General features: G+C 40.7%; 1 protein-coding gene across 1 annotated transcript; it reads right to left on the reverse strand.

Moving 5' to 3' along the window:
- Positions 1-53: 53 nt before the first annotated feature.
- ncapd3 (non-SMC condensin II complex, subunit D3) lies at positions 54-10,710 on the reverse strand. Its single transcript, XM_011603154.2, has 35 exons — positions 10,186-10,710; positions 9,495-9,667; positions 9,250-9,412; positions 8,973-9,139; positions 8,342-8,509; positions 8,202-8,263; positions 8,037-8,124; positions 7,512-7,645; positions 7,295-7,367; positions 7,024-7,149; positions 6,466-6,718; positions 6,313-6,351; positions 6,036-6,128; positions 5,870-5,943; positions 5,616-5,750; positions 5,329-5,549; positions 4,727-4,918; positions 4,546-4,643; positions 4,366-4,475; positions 4,107-4,214; positions 3,765-3,879; positions 3,584-3,679; positions 3,258-3,496; positions 2,598-2,677; positions 2,386-2,523; positions 2,186-2,319; positions 1,892-2,097; positions 1,672-1,782; positions 1,371-1,538; positions 1,065-1,177; positions 918-976; positions 729-776; positions 595-657; positions 465-513; positions 54-232 (listed from the first exon to the last, which is right to left on the reverse strand). Exons 1-35 carry the CDS (start codon positions 10,235-10,237, stop codon positions 181-183), a joined length of 4,200 nt encoding a protein of 1,399 aa, XP_011601456.2. The 5' UTR covers positions 10,238-10,710; the 3' UTR covers positions 54-180.
- Between the last annotated feature and the right edge of the window lie 713 nt (positions 10,711-11,423).

An 11,423-nucleotide genomic window follows, 5' to 3' on the forward strand; every position in this document is an offset into this window, starting at 1 on the left:
ACCATAGTCAATCATTATAATACAACAGGCTACCTTAAAAAATGACGATAAACACATGTATTATAACTTTATTAGCAAAATAATAGAGACTAAAATGAGTTGCAAACATATAGGTTTTGGATAAAGATAGAATAAAAGACAAAGAAGTACAAAGAACACATGATCTGATTAAACCATAGACTATTTCTTGCGGAGAGGAGACTGCACATTCCACTGCCTCAATCCGGGAGCTCTGAAACGCACAAGTTTAAACCGCATCAGTTTGGTTCCACAACTAGTGTAGTCCACCACCAGGGGGAGCCACAGATCAGTTTCTGGACTTTGGTCCATCTTTAAAAAGGTCTGAATTCTTTTTCAGTTCTTCATGCAATTATTTTCTACTACCTGAAGCAAACGCTCAAACACATTTTACAGATTTTTAAAACTTCAAACTCAAATTGATATTTTTGCAGACGAGCACTCACTGTTGCTCCTTTGAACGCACATGAAGGATACTGCTTTCCCCACCAAGACCTGTGACGATACAAACACGGTTGATTGAAGTTAAAATTCAAGCCTGACAACTTGGAGAGCAGTTGCAGAAAGACATCTCACTTCTTCCCCGATCGCTGAAGATGGCGCTGACTCCTTCCTCAAAGGTTAAATTCACACTTATGCCTGCGTTATAGGAACGAGAGGACAGTTAGGGTTGAGATAAAGGTTCGAGGGAATTACAAGTTTTCACTGACCTTTCGGCGTGCTGATTGCTCGGTCCTTTGCAGCTCCTTTAGGCATCACTGAAAATCGGAACAAAGTTGGCACAGAAAAGTGAAATTTCTGCCGTCTCACATACGAACGCAAAGAATGTTGGTAGCTCTCAAATGTTTTTCGGGCAGATTTGGCACATTCACCATCTGATCGCACTTCCTGCTCCTTACCTGTTCTTTCCAGTATGATCGACTTCTGGATGTTCTCTATTCTGGACTTTAGCACACGGCTGATAGGGGATAGATCAAAAGGTTCACGCATAGGTCACGGAAAACTGAGACACACTCTGCGCACCAGGGTACATGCAGCACACCCACCTGTCGGTTTGCATCAGTCTAGCAGAGGTGAGGTTGGGTTGAGGCGGCTGTGGTGTAGCGAAGGTGAATGGGAGGAGTGGCCTCGACCTCACAGGTGAGTTCTGGGTTGAGGACTAAAGAGAGCAATAGCACATGTGTTTACTGACTGCAGGAACATCTGTAAACATCAGTTTACAAATCCACTCATTCAGATTAATTTGAGGTTTTGGGGATAAAAAACACACCACAAAACAAAAAATCCTGGTGTTTGTCATTTAGAAGCAACAGATGTGATGTTGATCATCAGTCACCACTATGTGTTCTGACCTGTGTTGTGGAGGCCCTGGGTTCTCTTGTCAGGTTACAGTCCTCCATCTGTTTCACCATCTCTCTCTCTTTCTCTGTGGTCTTCAGGGCAAACTCCACCTCGGCCGCCAGCTGCTCATCTCCTGCGAAGAACACCTTCACTTCATTTCTGTTGTCCTGCATCGTGACCTGAAGGGAAAATCGTCAGGTCAACATTAAGGAAAACGAAAACACACACACACACACGGGGGGGGGGGGCATAATAGTCAAATTCCATCATTTCAGAGAGTTCCATCATACAGTGAAGGAGAACATGTCTCACCTGAAGGTAGGTCATGAGGTCTTTGAGGACTGGAGAATGTTTCTGCTCCAGCAGCCTCTTCAGGCTGATGATAAGTGGAACCGTGTTCTCAATAAAGACCTTCTTCTGGACCTGCGGAATAAAATTGAAAATTAAAGCTGAAGAATAATACATTGTTTGTTTACTTGTTAATTTTTGTCAGCAATTATGACAAACCAACACAAGGGTTGAGGGTGCTCACCTGTGACACCACTTTCTTCTGTGCGGCCTGCAGCACAGATTTCGCCATGGTGGCCATTCTCTCCTCCTCTTCTGGCTCCTCCCCTGCCCCAGCTGTGCTAGATATGGCCTGCAGCTTCATCTCCTTCAGGCTCAATATATTAAAAGTCTCTCCTAGAATTTCAGCACCATCTGTGTCCAGAGGAAGTTCCTCATCCGCAAAGCATGCTGGGAGAGAGAAAAGTAAGATACCGTTTTCTGCTGAGGGACCAAAAGCAAATCCCAGAGAAAGATCTACAGATGCCCCGCCACTCACCTAAGACAGTCTGATTGATTTTGTTAGTGATGTTGAAGCGCTGGGTGTCTGTAAAGTTCTCCAAGAGGAAGCGGTAGATCCGAAAGCGCTTGTCACGATGCTCGGGTCCCTTCAGCGAGAACCGAACCTTCTCTCTAAATCATCACAATAAGTTTTGAATTAACACATAGAACAGCCAGTAATCGTCACAGGAAACGTACCTCTCGCTCTGTGAGAACTTGTTGTACAGCTTATGCTTGTTGTAGGAGTTGAAGTGGAAGATGCACTCAATGAAGTGTTGGCTGAACATTTCTGGGTTCTTCTTCAGCAGCAGGTGCAGCAGACAGTATTGACCTAAGCTAAGACAAGAAACAGGAGGTGTGATGTAAAGCTACACTTACTTGTTTGCTGAATTCGATGACGTGAGGTTTACCTGGAAATGGCAGGAACTGGGTCTACCAGGACCATCATAAACCGAAAGAAGAGGGAGCCCTTCCATTTAACAAATTCTTCCTACAAAAGAAAATTGAAAACACCAATTGGTGTCGACAGTAACAAGACTGATATACAAAAGTTATGAGTCCTACATAATAAAGGAATTTGTGAGAATATTTATTTTAATATTTCGGTTTTCCCATAGATTTAGCATGCGAACAAGCCAGCGGCAGCTCATTTTGTTTGGTGGTACTAAATTCGGCCTCTAGATGCAACGGGACACTTTCTCTTAACACTCAGAATTATAACATTTTGGATTCAATTTCATATTGGTATTTATGAAATACATGTACCTATAAATTAGTGTTGACATTCTTTGCCATTATCGTTCATACTAATTTGCCACACAATCAAAAGTTATTTTGCTCTCTTTAACATATGGCTTTTAAACACAGTAACCAATAATATTTATATCGTGACATTTTAAATCTTTTTCTGGATCTGTGGGGACCCTCTTCATATCACTCGAGATAAGCAAAGCTGATGTAGTTCATAAGATCTTCTTTTCAACAAAATGAAAAAACATTCACAGACAAATATTGTTCCCCAGATGAAACAGAACTGTTACATCATATAGAATGAGCAGAGCAGCCCATACCTGGAGCAGATTAGTGAGCATGATAAGGGTCTGCTCTCTGATGACAGCTTCATCATCTCGCAGACATGCTGAAATGTTGGGGATGTAGAGATCCACGATGTTGGTGTATCGAACACACAGGTCACACATGATCACCACCACGTTATTGCGCACAGCAACTTCTGTGCCAACCTCTAACTCCCTAGCAAATACTGGCAGGTACTTTTGGACCAGGTTCTCATGCTGCAGGCACAGTTTACCTAAAAGCAACAGACAGTATTGGGGTGGAGGCTCCAGAGTGGAGATAACAGAGTAGAAAGGAAAGGTTGATGCTTCAGGGTGTTTACCTAACGTAATGACTCCATGTGCTCTGACCTTAGTTGGCAGAGAGTTTGATTTAAACTGGGAAAAAGGCACGGATGCCGGCACCTCTTTCTGGTGTTCTGCAAATACCCAACATGAAGAATTAAGCATAATAGGTGTAATCCCATAGCAAACGTGCTTTTAGATCATCATTATCATTGATACCAGATAGTTTCTCTGAATGTGAAGTAAGGACAGACTCCACGAGTAGTATTGTCCTCTTGCTGACCTTGGCAGGACAGTGCAATGATGCTACGCCAAGAGTGTGGAGATGTTTCACCTGGAGGACAAAACAGATTCATTTTACATCCAAAGCGTCACAAAAACTAATTGTGAAAACGGTTGAGGACCACTTTATTCAGTATTCTCCAATTCCTCTGAAGAATATGTGTTAAAATCACATATTTAAAGACTATGTAGTGGCTTCCTGTAAAGAACTGCTGGTAAATAATGTGTTCATAACCATTACCAAATAAAGGAGGTGTAGTCAGAAGGGAAAATTCTCACCATCAGGTCCTCATTGAGGTTCTCGGTTCCATTTTCACTCAGGAGGATGGAACCAAGGTATGCCTCACACACAGACACCAGTTCACCACAGTGTGTGTTCAGAAAATTCTGAATAAAACCAGAAAAAAAATGACGGAAAAGAAAGTCACGCTTGACTACGGTTATGGCTGTATCAGAATAAGTAATAAACTCAGAAATACAGTGTTCCCCTCTATGCATTTTGACAGGAACACTGCAGATGAAGACAAAGGATTCCAACCTGAGTCTGTTTAATGTCGTCACTGTACCCCAGTTGGCAAAGAGTCTCCACGGCAGCACAGATAACCTCCAGCGATAAAGTAAAAGTCTTCAGGCGTGACATCAAATCACCTGCAAGTACAGATATAATGAACCCCACTTCCACCAAGCATTTGTACCACATGAAAGATTCATCGCGTACCAACTATCCTAGTCTTTGTGTCTTCATTCAGATGTGTAGCAATGTCTCCCATCACACACAGGATATGGCAGCAGGTTGTCACAGTTATATCTTTCGAACTAATATCAAAAGAGTTTTTACACAAATCATGGGGGGGTCGTACCAAGCTCACAATGCAAATAAAAAGGGGCGTCACAAACACCTGAACATGTTGTCCCAGGCCTCCAGGATCTTGTCAAATCGTATCTTAGGCGATGATGGAACAACCACAGAGAGCAGCAGCCAGGCCCCTGCGGCGTGTTCAGCCTCGGTGTGCGAAATCAAGTTGGCGAGAAATGCTGGTGTAAACCTGTTTTGCTTGGACCAGATGGTGATGGCCCTGCTGAAATATCGACTGAGAAAAAAAGGTTGTATAAAGAACTGCTTCTGAGGTTATTGCTTTCTCATAAGAAATTACCTGAGACTTTAAACCTCAATCAGCCTCAGATCATTACATTTTTCTGCCTTAAAATTATTTTCTGTTTTTTTTGTTATTCTTTCATCTCAACATCCTTACATTTTTTAAATATATATATATTTAAAGTTTTTGTAGTTTTCAATATAATCTTGAAATTGATTTTTTTTTGCCTAGTTTATTTAACATTTTCAGTGTTGGCTTTGATGTGAATTTTTTTTCAAATGCAATTTTTTCTTTACTTTGGACTTTGAAACTTGGTCAAGAAACAAAGTAAAATTGTTTCAAACAAAATCGATGGCTCCTCCATTTCAAATAGAATGCGTCTATAAACAGGCTACATATCTGACCCAAGATCCTGGCACTCGTGACAGAGAATGCTCATTAGGTCCCAGGCAAGTCTTTGACTCGTGTCCAGGTGGCAGTTGGGAGAGTACAGCTTGACTTGGCTGAGCAACACCTGGTCCAGAACCTCCAAAGCCTTGTCCTGGACTGAGCTCTCAGAATCAATCACTGCTGGCACCACACCCTGGAGCCATGCCTTCTGCACCACGTGGCATTCTGGTTTAGCCTAAAATAAATGGTTAATGTTGAATTTATTTTGAAGAATGTCTTCACTCTTTTCCTCCAGACTTACAGCAAGCAGTTCGTCAACACAATGGAGCGCCTTCTTCTTCACAGACACAGACGGATCTCTGCAGCGTTCGGACAGCGTAGCCAAGGTCTCCCAGCTCATGGGAATGACATCATGTTTTAGAAGCCCCACCAGTGTCTGCAGGGGAATGGCACAGGTACAAGTACAATATCAAAAGTTATATGTGAGCCCATACGCAGAACCGGAGGAACATGAATTACCAGAATTGTTAGAACCAGGATGAATTTCTTTATTACCTGGAGTGCAGACTTTCTCACGTTTGTCTTTGAGTCTTTAACCCGCAGAAGAAGAAGAGCCAGATTCTCTTTAGCTGTAAAAAATGTATAATTCACATCACACTGATGTAAACACCTTCCACATGTGCATTAATGTGACCTCTTGGGGTGATTTCTTCTATTTTACCATCAGAGTCAAAGACATCGGTGCTGCTGATCTCCACTGTCCGGAATGGCAGGGTCCGGTAAGTTTTTTGAGTCTGCTGGGAACTGGAACTTCCTAATAAAAAATTTCCACTTTGATCAAACAACTTTTATTACGTATTCTGTCATTTTTCCAATTTAAGATGTTTTCTGTCACAGCAGTTGTAATAATGAAAATCCTTCCAAAAATGGTTTGGATGTGTGTTGAAAAATGACTCTGTTGTCTGAGGAAAAACGTCTAAACAAATAAAAGTGAATACCTTCTGTAACTTCAGCATCCAAAACAGTCTGGGTTCCAGCTAAACAGAGAAAGAAAACATTTAGAATATCAAGAGTATTCATCAACAATTTACTCAAACACTAAAAATGCCACAGTTCTTTATACATGAACTTATATAATAAACTTTTCTCACTAGCAGCGAAGAGGCTGTGAACGGCCCGAGTGGCATTGAACGAAGGCAGCTCCAGACACTGAGCTAGGCAGGCCAAAGCATGTCCTTGAACGGTCGGGGAGCTGTCGATCCGTCGAGCAAACAGCAGGTTTTGGATGAGAAATTTGTGTGGTAGGAAGCAGACAAACTCTGGGTCCTCACAATCTTCTGGCCGCCTCTCTGGTTGTTCAAGCAGTACCATCACCACATCTACAGAGAACAAGCGGTGGACCATCTACAGGGAGCATATAATGACAAAAATATTTAATAATAAACATTTACATTCCATACATTTCAAATTTTATTTAAAGGTACTATCAGAAATTAAATCATACAGACTGCTATAATTATGTGAAAAGGGGTAAAAACAAAAAAAGAATATTACATTTTATTGCTTGCTTTTACTTGACTGGAATTTAGATTAGAAATTTACCTGGTTTTACAGAAATTACATGTTCCAACAAGTGACAGCACAACTGTTGTATCTGCTAAACTAAACTATTCTGCTTTCAGCCAGCAGGGGAGATACATTTATATTACCTTTGAGCTTTTGGAGAAGTTAGCCAGCCATTTGACGAAACAGGCATAGTCTTTACTTTTCATCCAAGATGTCAACATACCAACAGCCTGAGCTCCATGCATTCGAAAATCACTCTTTTCCACCATCTACACAGCAGAAACAAAATAACAGCTACTGTAGAGCCATAAAAAAGCCTTCTCATTTACAGTATCTTGTTAAAAGGTTGCCCTGATATAATCCCGCATATTTTTATGAGGTGCATCTCTGCAAAGGTTTTCTTGGAGCACTTACATTGAAACAGAGATGCTGCAGTAGGATTTGCAGAAAAGGAAGTGCCAGGTCCGTCAGTTCACGAACAAGATAACTGTAATCACCAACACACAAAAAAATTACCCTATCCACATTTAGATTAGACCAAACATTGCTATGAAAATCTCTTTGACTGAACATGAAATAAAGCAGGCAGAGGAAAATCATTTGAATATTTCGGCAGAACACAGCCATTTACCAAATAAACTGAACAGTCTGGTGGCGTGTTGACACGACGCTCCGACTGGGTAACAGCGGGGTCGGCTTCCCTATGTTGCTTTTATTCATCATCAGTACGACGTAGAGAAGTTGGTGGAAAACTCTTTGCAGGGACTGAACCACAGATATCAGATTAAATTATAATCCAGTTTTTTAAGGCATTAAGAACAACAACTCATCAAAAAAAACACTTTTAAGCAATTGACTAAAAAGGTTTTATAAATGTTATTTTGAAATGATTCAGAAAGTAATAATCTCTGATATAAATTGGTCTTGCTTAAAATGTTTCCTAATATGAGACATGTTATTAGACCTTGTCATGCCAAAATTAATTCTTACATAATTTAGCTATTAGCTAAAACAAGTTTAACACACTGAAATAGAGTGACCATTGACTTTTACAAGAGCAATCCATTGTGAAACAGCATCAGCATAATGCAACAATGTAGCATAATACAGATTGTGGAGTTTTGCCCATCTGTGAACTTTGATATTTGGACCTTACTTCTTTCTGGTCTCCATGTTTTGGCAGACAAAGTAGTTGCAGGCCGTAGAAAGCCATCTCGGGCACACTCTTCAACTTTGTGATTTCCCTACACACACAGAATAATCGATATCACCAAAAGCATCTTTCTTGTTGAAGGACAGATGAAGACATTCAACAACTCACTGAACAGGAGCGAAGCTTAGCTGTCCAACCACCGGCTCAAAGTAGAGCAGCTTACTGAAAACCTTTAGAGGAAACAAAATTAAATATCCTGCATGAAGATGCTTCAGACTGACCTGAGAGTGCTGACAGAAAGCAGTTACCTTCGCGAAGTTGCTGGCGCTCTGCGGTCTGTCTCTGAGTGGAAAAGTCTGCAGTAGTCTAAGGAGGCTTTGAATGAGGAGAACCACAGCATCTCTAATCTTTATCCAATCCTGGCCAGAGAAATTAAGCTCCTCTTCCTCCTCGACATCATCATCATCCATTTCCAGCTAATAATAAGTAAAGGGTCTGGGTTTTCATTCAAATACAATGACCATTAACCATAAAACACTAAAAATTATTATAAAATTATTGCTGCTACCATTTGATAAGTAATTGATGATGAAATCACACAAAAGACCTGAAGAGCAATGGGCAGTTTCATGTTCTAAATAATGACAATACATTATATATAATTTATTAAATTGCAAACTAGATATATATTTACCCAAATACATATTCTTACCATATTAATAATTCTATAGTATACACCCTGTTCTCTCTCCTTTCATGGCACTAAATCCACCGTACCCATGCTACACATGGAATTTAACCCACTAAGATTTAGATTAAGTAAAGTGGATTTAGTCCTGAGCTATCCTTTTATGTTGTAAAGGTGTATGTTAAGTCACTCAATTACCAAATAACACAGTCACACCTTTAACTGGTGTTTAGAGATCTTAGGAAGTTTACCTCGGCAGCATCCTTCCGCTGTGGTTTGGAGCGTTTTCCCTCAACTGGAAAATTTCTCTGGCTATCCTTCTTGCGCTTTTTTCCAGAATCCTGCGGCCAGCAGCACAACGGCAAATCTGTGCATGTGTCCAGCAAAACCTCATGGAAAATCTTGCTGGCAATGCTTCCTAGAGGAAATAAATACACTTACAGTGGCTGAAACAAACACGTTTTAACTGAGTAATTTCAGTTAAAAATGAAAACTGCGCAAAGCCCCCTACATTTTAGATTTGCTTACCTGGGATACCCAGCAGCAGCATGTAGACAGAGGCAGCATGCAGACTGCTCACCCTCTGCTGAACAGTAGCCACCTTTGTCTTTCCAGCCAAGATAAAGGAGGACAACACAGCCACCAATGACTTGACGGACACGCAGTTTTCTCCAAGAATAGCCCAGATACTCTGTGGTTTAACATAGGAAAGCAGTCTGTATTCAATGCTGCTGCTTAAAGTTGTGCACGATTGCACGAGGACAGATGTTTACCAGTGAAGCGCCATCTCTGTTAGGGGGCTGTTGCTGGTCGGTGGAATGAGCCAGTACACATTTGTACAGGGTTAGAAAGGCCTTTTCTCCACTAATTGCAAGTTCCTCTTCTATGGTATTATCCAGCAATTTTCTTTCTGTGAACTCTAAATCCCAAACGGTATCCACCCAGTCTAAAAATCACAATCAAAACATCATGTGATGTGATGCAAACACTTGGGAGAAATAGCAATTGATCACATCAACTGTAATATGAAAGGATGTGCAAACACCACAAAGGAATAGAATGTGGACATACACCGTGAAATTTAATAGACTATATTCAGGTAATGACACTGAGGAAGAAAATAATCTTTATGACATCTCTCATTATCTTCATTTCTGTAATGTATACACGTTTTTCTAACTCAAGGACTATCTCAATAAGGGTGAATTACTAAACACAACAGAGCAAAGCGAATTAGTTCTGAAAAATAAAAGGCAATGTTTGATTTCATTTTTGAACATTTGATCTCTTAAACTACAAATTAATGTTATTCCGACAATTCGCGTTGGCTTTGAAAGCTCTGCCATACTAAGTGTCATATTTTACACTCGCACCGCGACTTTTGAAATTAATTAAATGTTGGAACTGGTAATTCTTAAAATAGAAAAATGTCGATATATTTTCGAATAACATGCGAAAACTCACCCTGCGAGATTTCTTGTAGCTTCAAAAACTGTAACGCAGACATTAAATCCATCTTGTTTATACTTTGAATCTGCCCGCTCAAACGCTGACTGACTTTTGCGCATGCGTACACGCAGATGTTTCTTCCTCGGCTGTACCAGTAATTGTTCCAGAGCTGAACAGCGCCACTGTGTGGTTGGGTGTTTGAACTGCTTATTCTGCTACTCAAAACTCTTAACTTTCGAGCTTTCACTTTTTACTTAGGTACCTAGATTTTTGCTTCTGCGTGTTGCTTTGAGGAGCGTCCACACCCCTCACTTCCCAGCCCCACCTTTGAAGGATTAACACATGTTAATGTGCCCCTCACCTCCCAAACCACAAATGCATTTTGTTTGGAAATTCTTTGCTGGCTGCTTGTCCTCCTAACTTCTCTTGGTGTCTGCCTCATCACTAGGTCAGCAAAAATCATTTGCTGGCTGTGGTATATCTGATCGAACACCCAGTGATCGACTAGTAAGGCAGAATGCATCACTCCCAGTGTGCAGCAATTATTTACAGTACCGTATGTAGTTGTAAAGTGGAACCAGCAATTAAAAAGCACACAAGTTACAGCCTCCCTTTAAAGCATTTAAAATAAGCATAGACATGGTTCATACCATAGGCAATAAGATACACGAACAACATAGTGTCAGAAGGTGGAGTGAACCAAGAGAATGCTGTTTTTTCTTGACTGGTTTATCAATTTCAGGGTCATGGGGAGGATACTAGAGCCTATCCCAGCTGCATATGGGTGAAGACAGGACACACCTCTGAAAGAATAACCAACTCATTGCTGGACACTATGTAAACATTTGGGGGTTTCATTACAAGGGTACCTTGGCAGTGCTCCGAAGGTGTCATGGCACCACACTGCTACCAGAACATCTTTCTTGTTTTTGTACACATCAGGGCTTGAATCAAGAGCCCTCTGCTTCTCGGCCCAGTCTCCTAAAGCTTGAGCTACCACCTCACTGCAAACATTTGTGTACTGTTTACCAAGTATCATTTTAGTAAAAAAAATTTAAGCCAATGTTTGGCTATTTTTTTTCCCAATAAGAGATTGGAAGATTAAACACTAATAACTTAAAGAGGGCATTTAGGACTAGCCAGGTATAAATCAAGACAATCAAAAGACACAAGACAATCAAGACAAACTTGAGACAGATATAATGGGTGTGAAATATTGGTTGATCCAATATAGCCGATTAGATCAGAAGAAA

Source organism: Takifugu rubripes, chromosome 4, assembly GCF_901000725.2.
Source record: "Takifugu rubripes chromosome 4, fTakRub1.2, whole genome shotgun sequence".
In the NCBI taxonomy this organism is placed as follows: domain Eukaryota; kingdom Metazoa; phylum Chordata; class Actinopteri; order Tetraodontiformes; family Tetraodontidae; genus Takifugu; species Takifugu rubripes.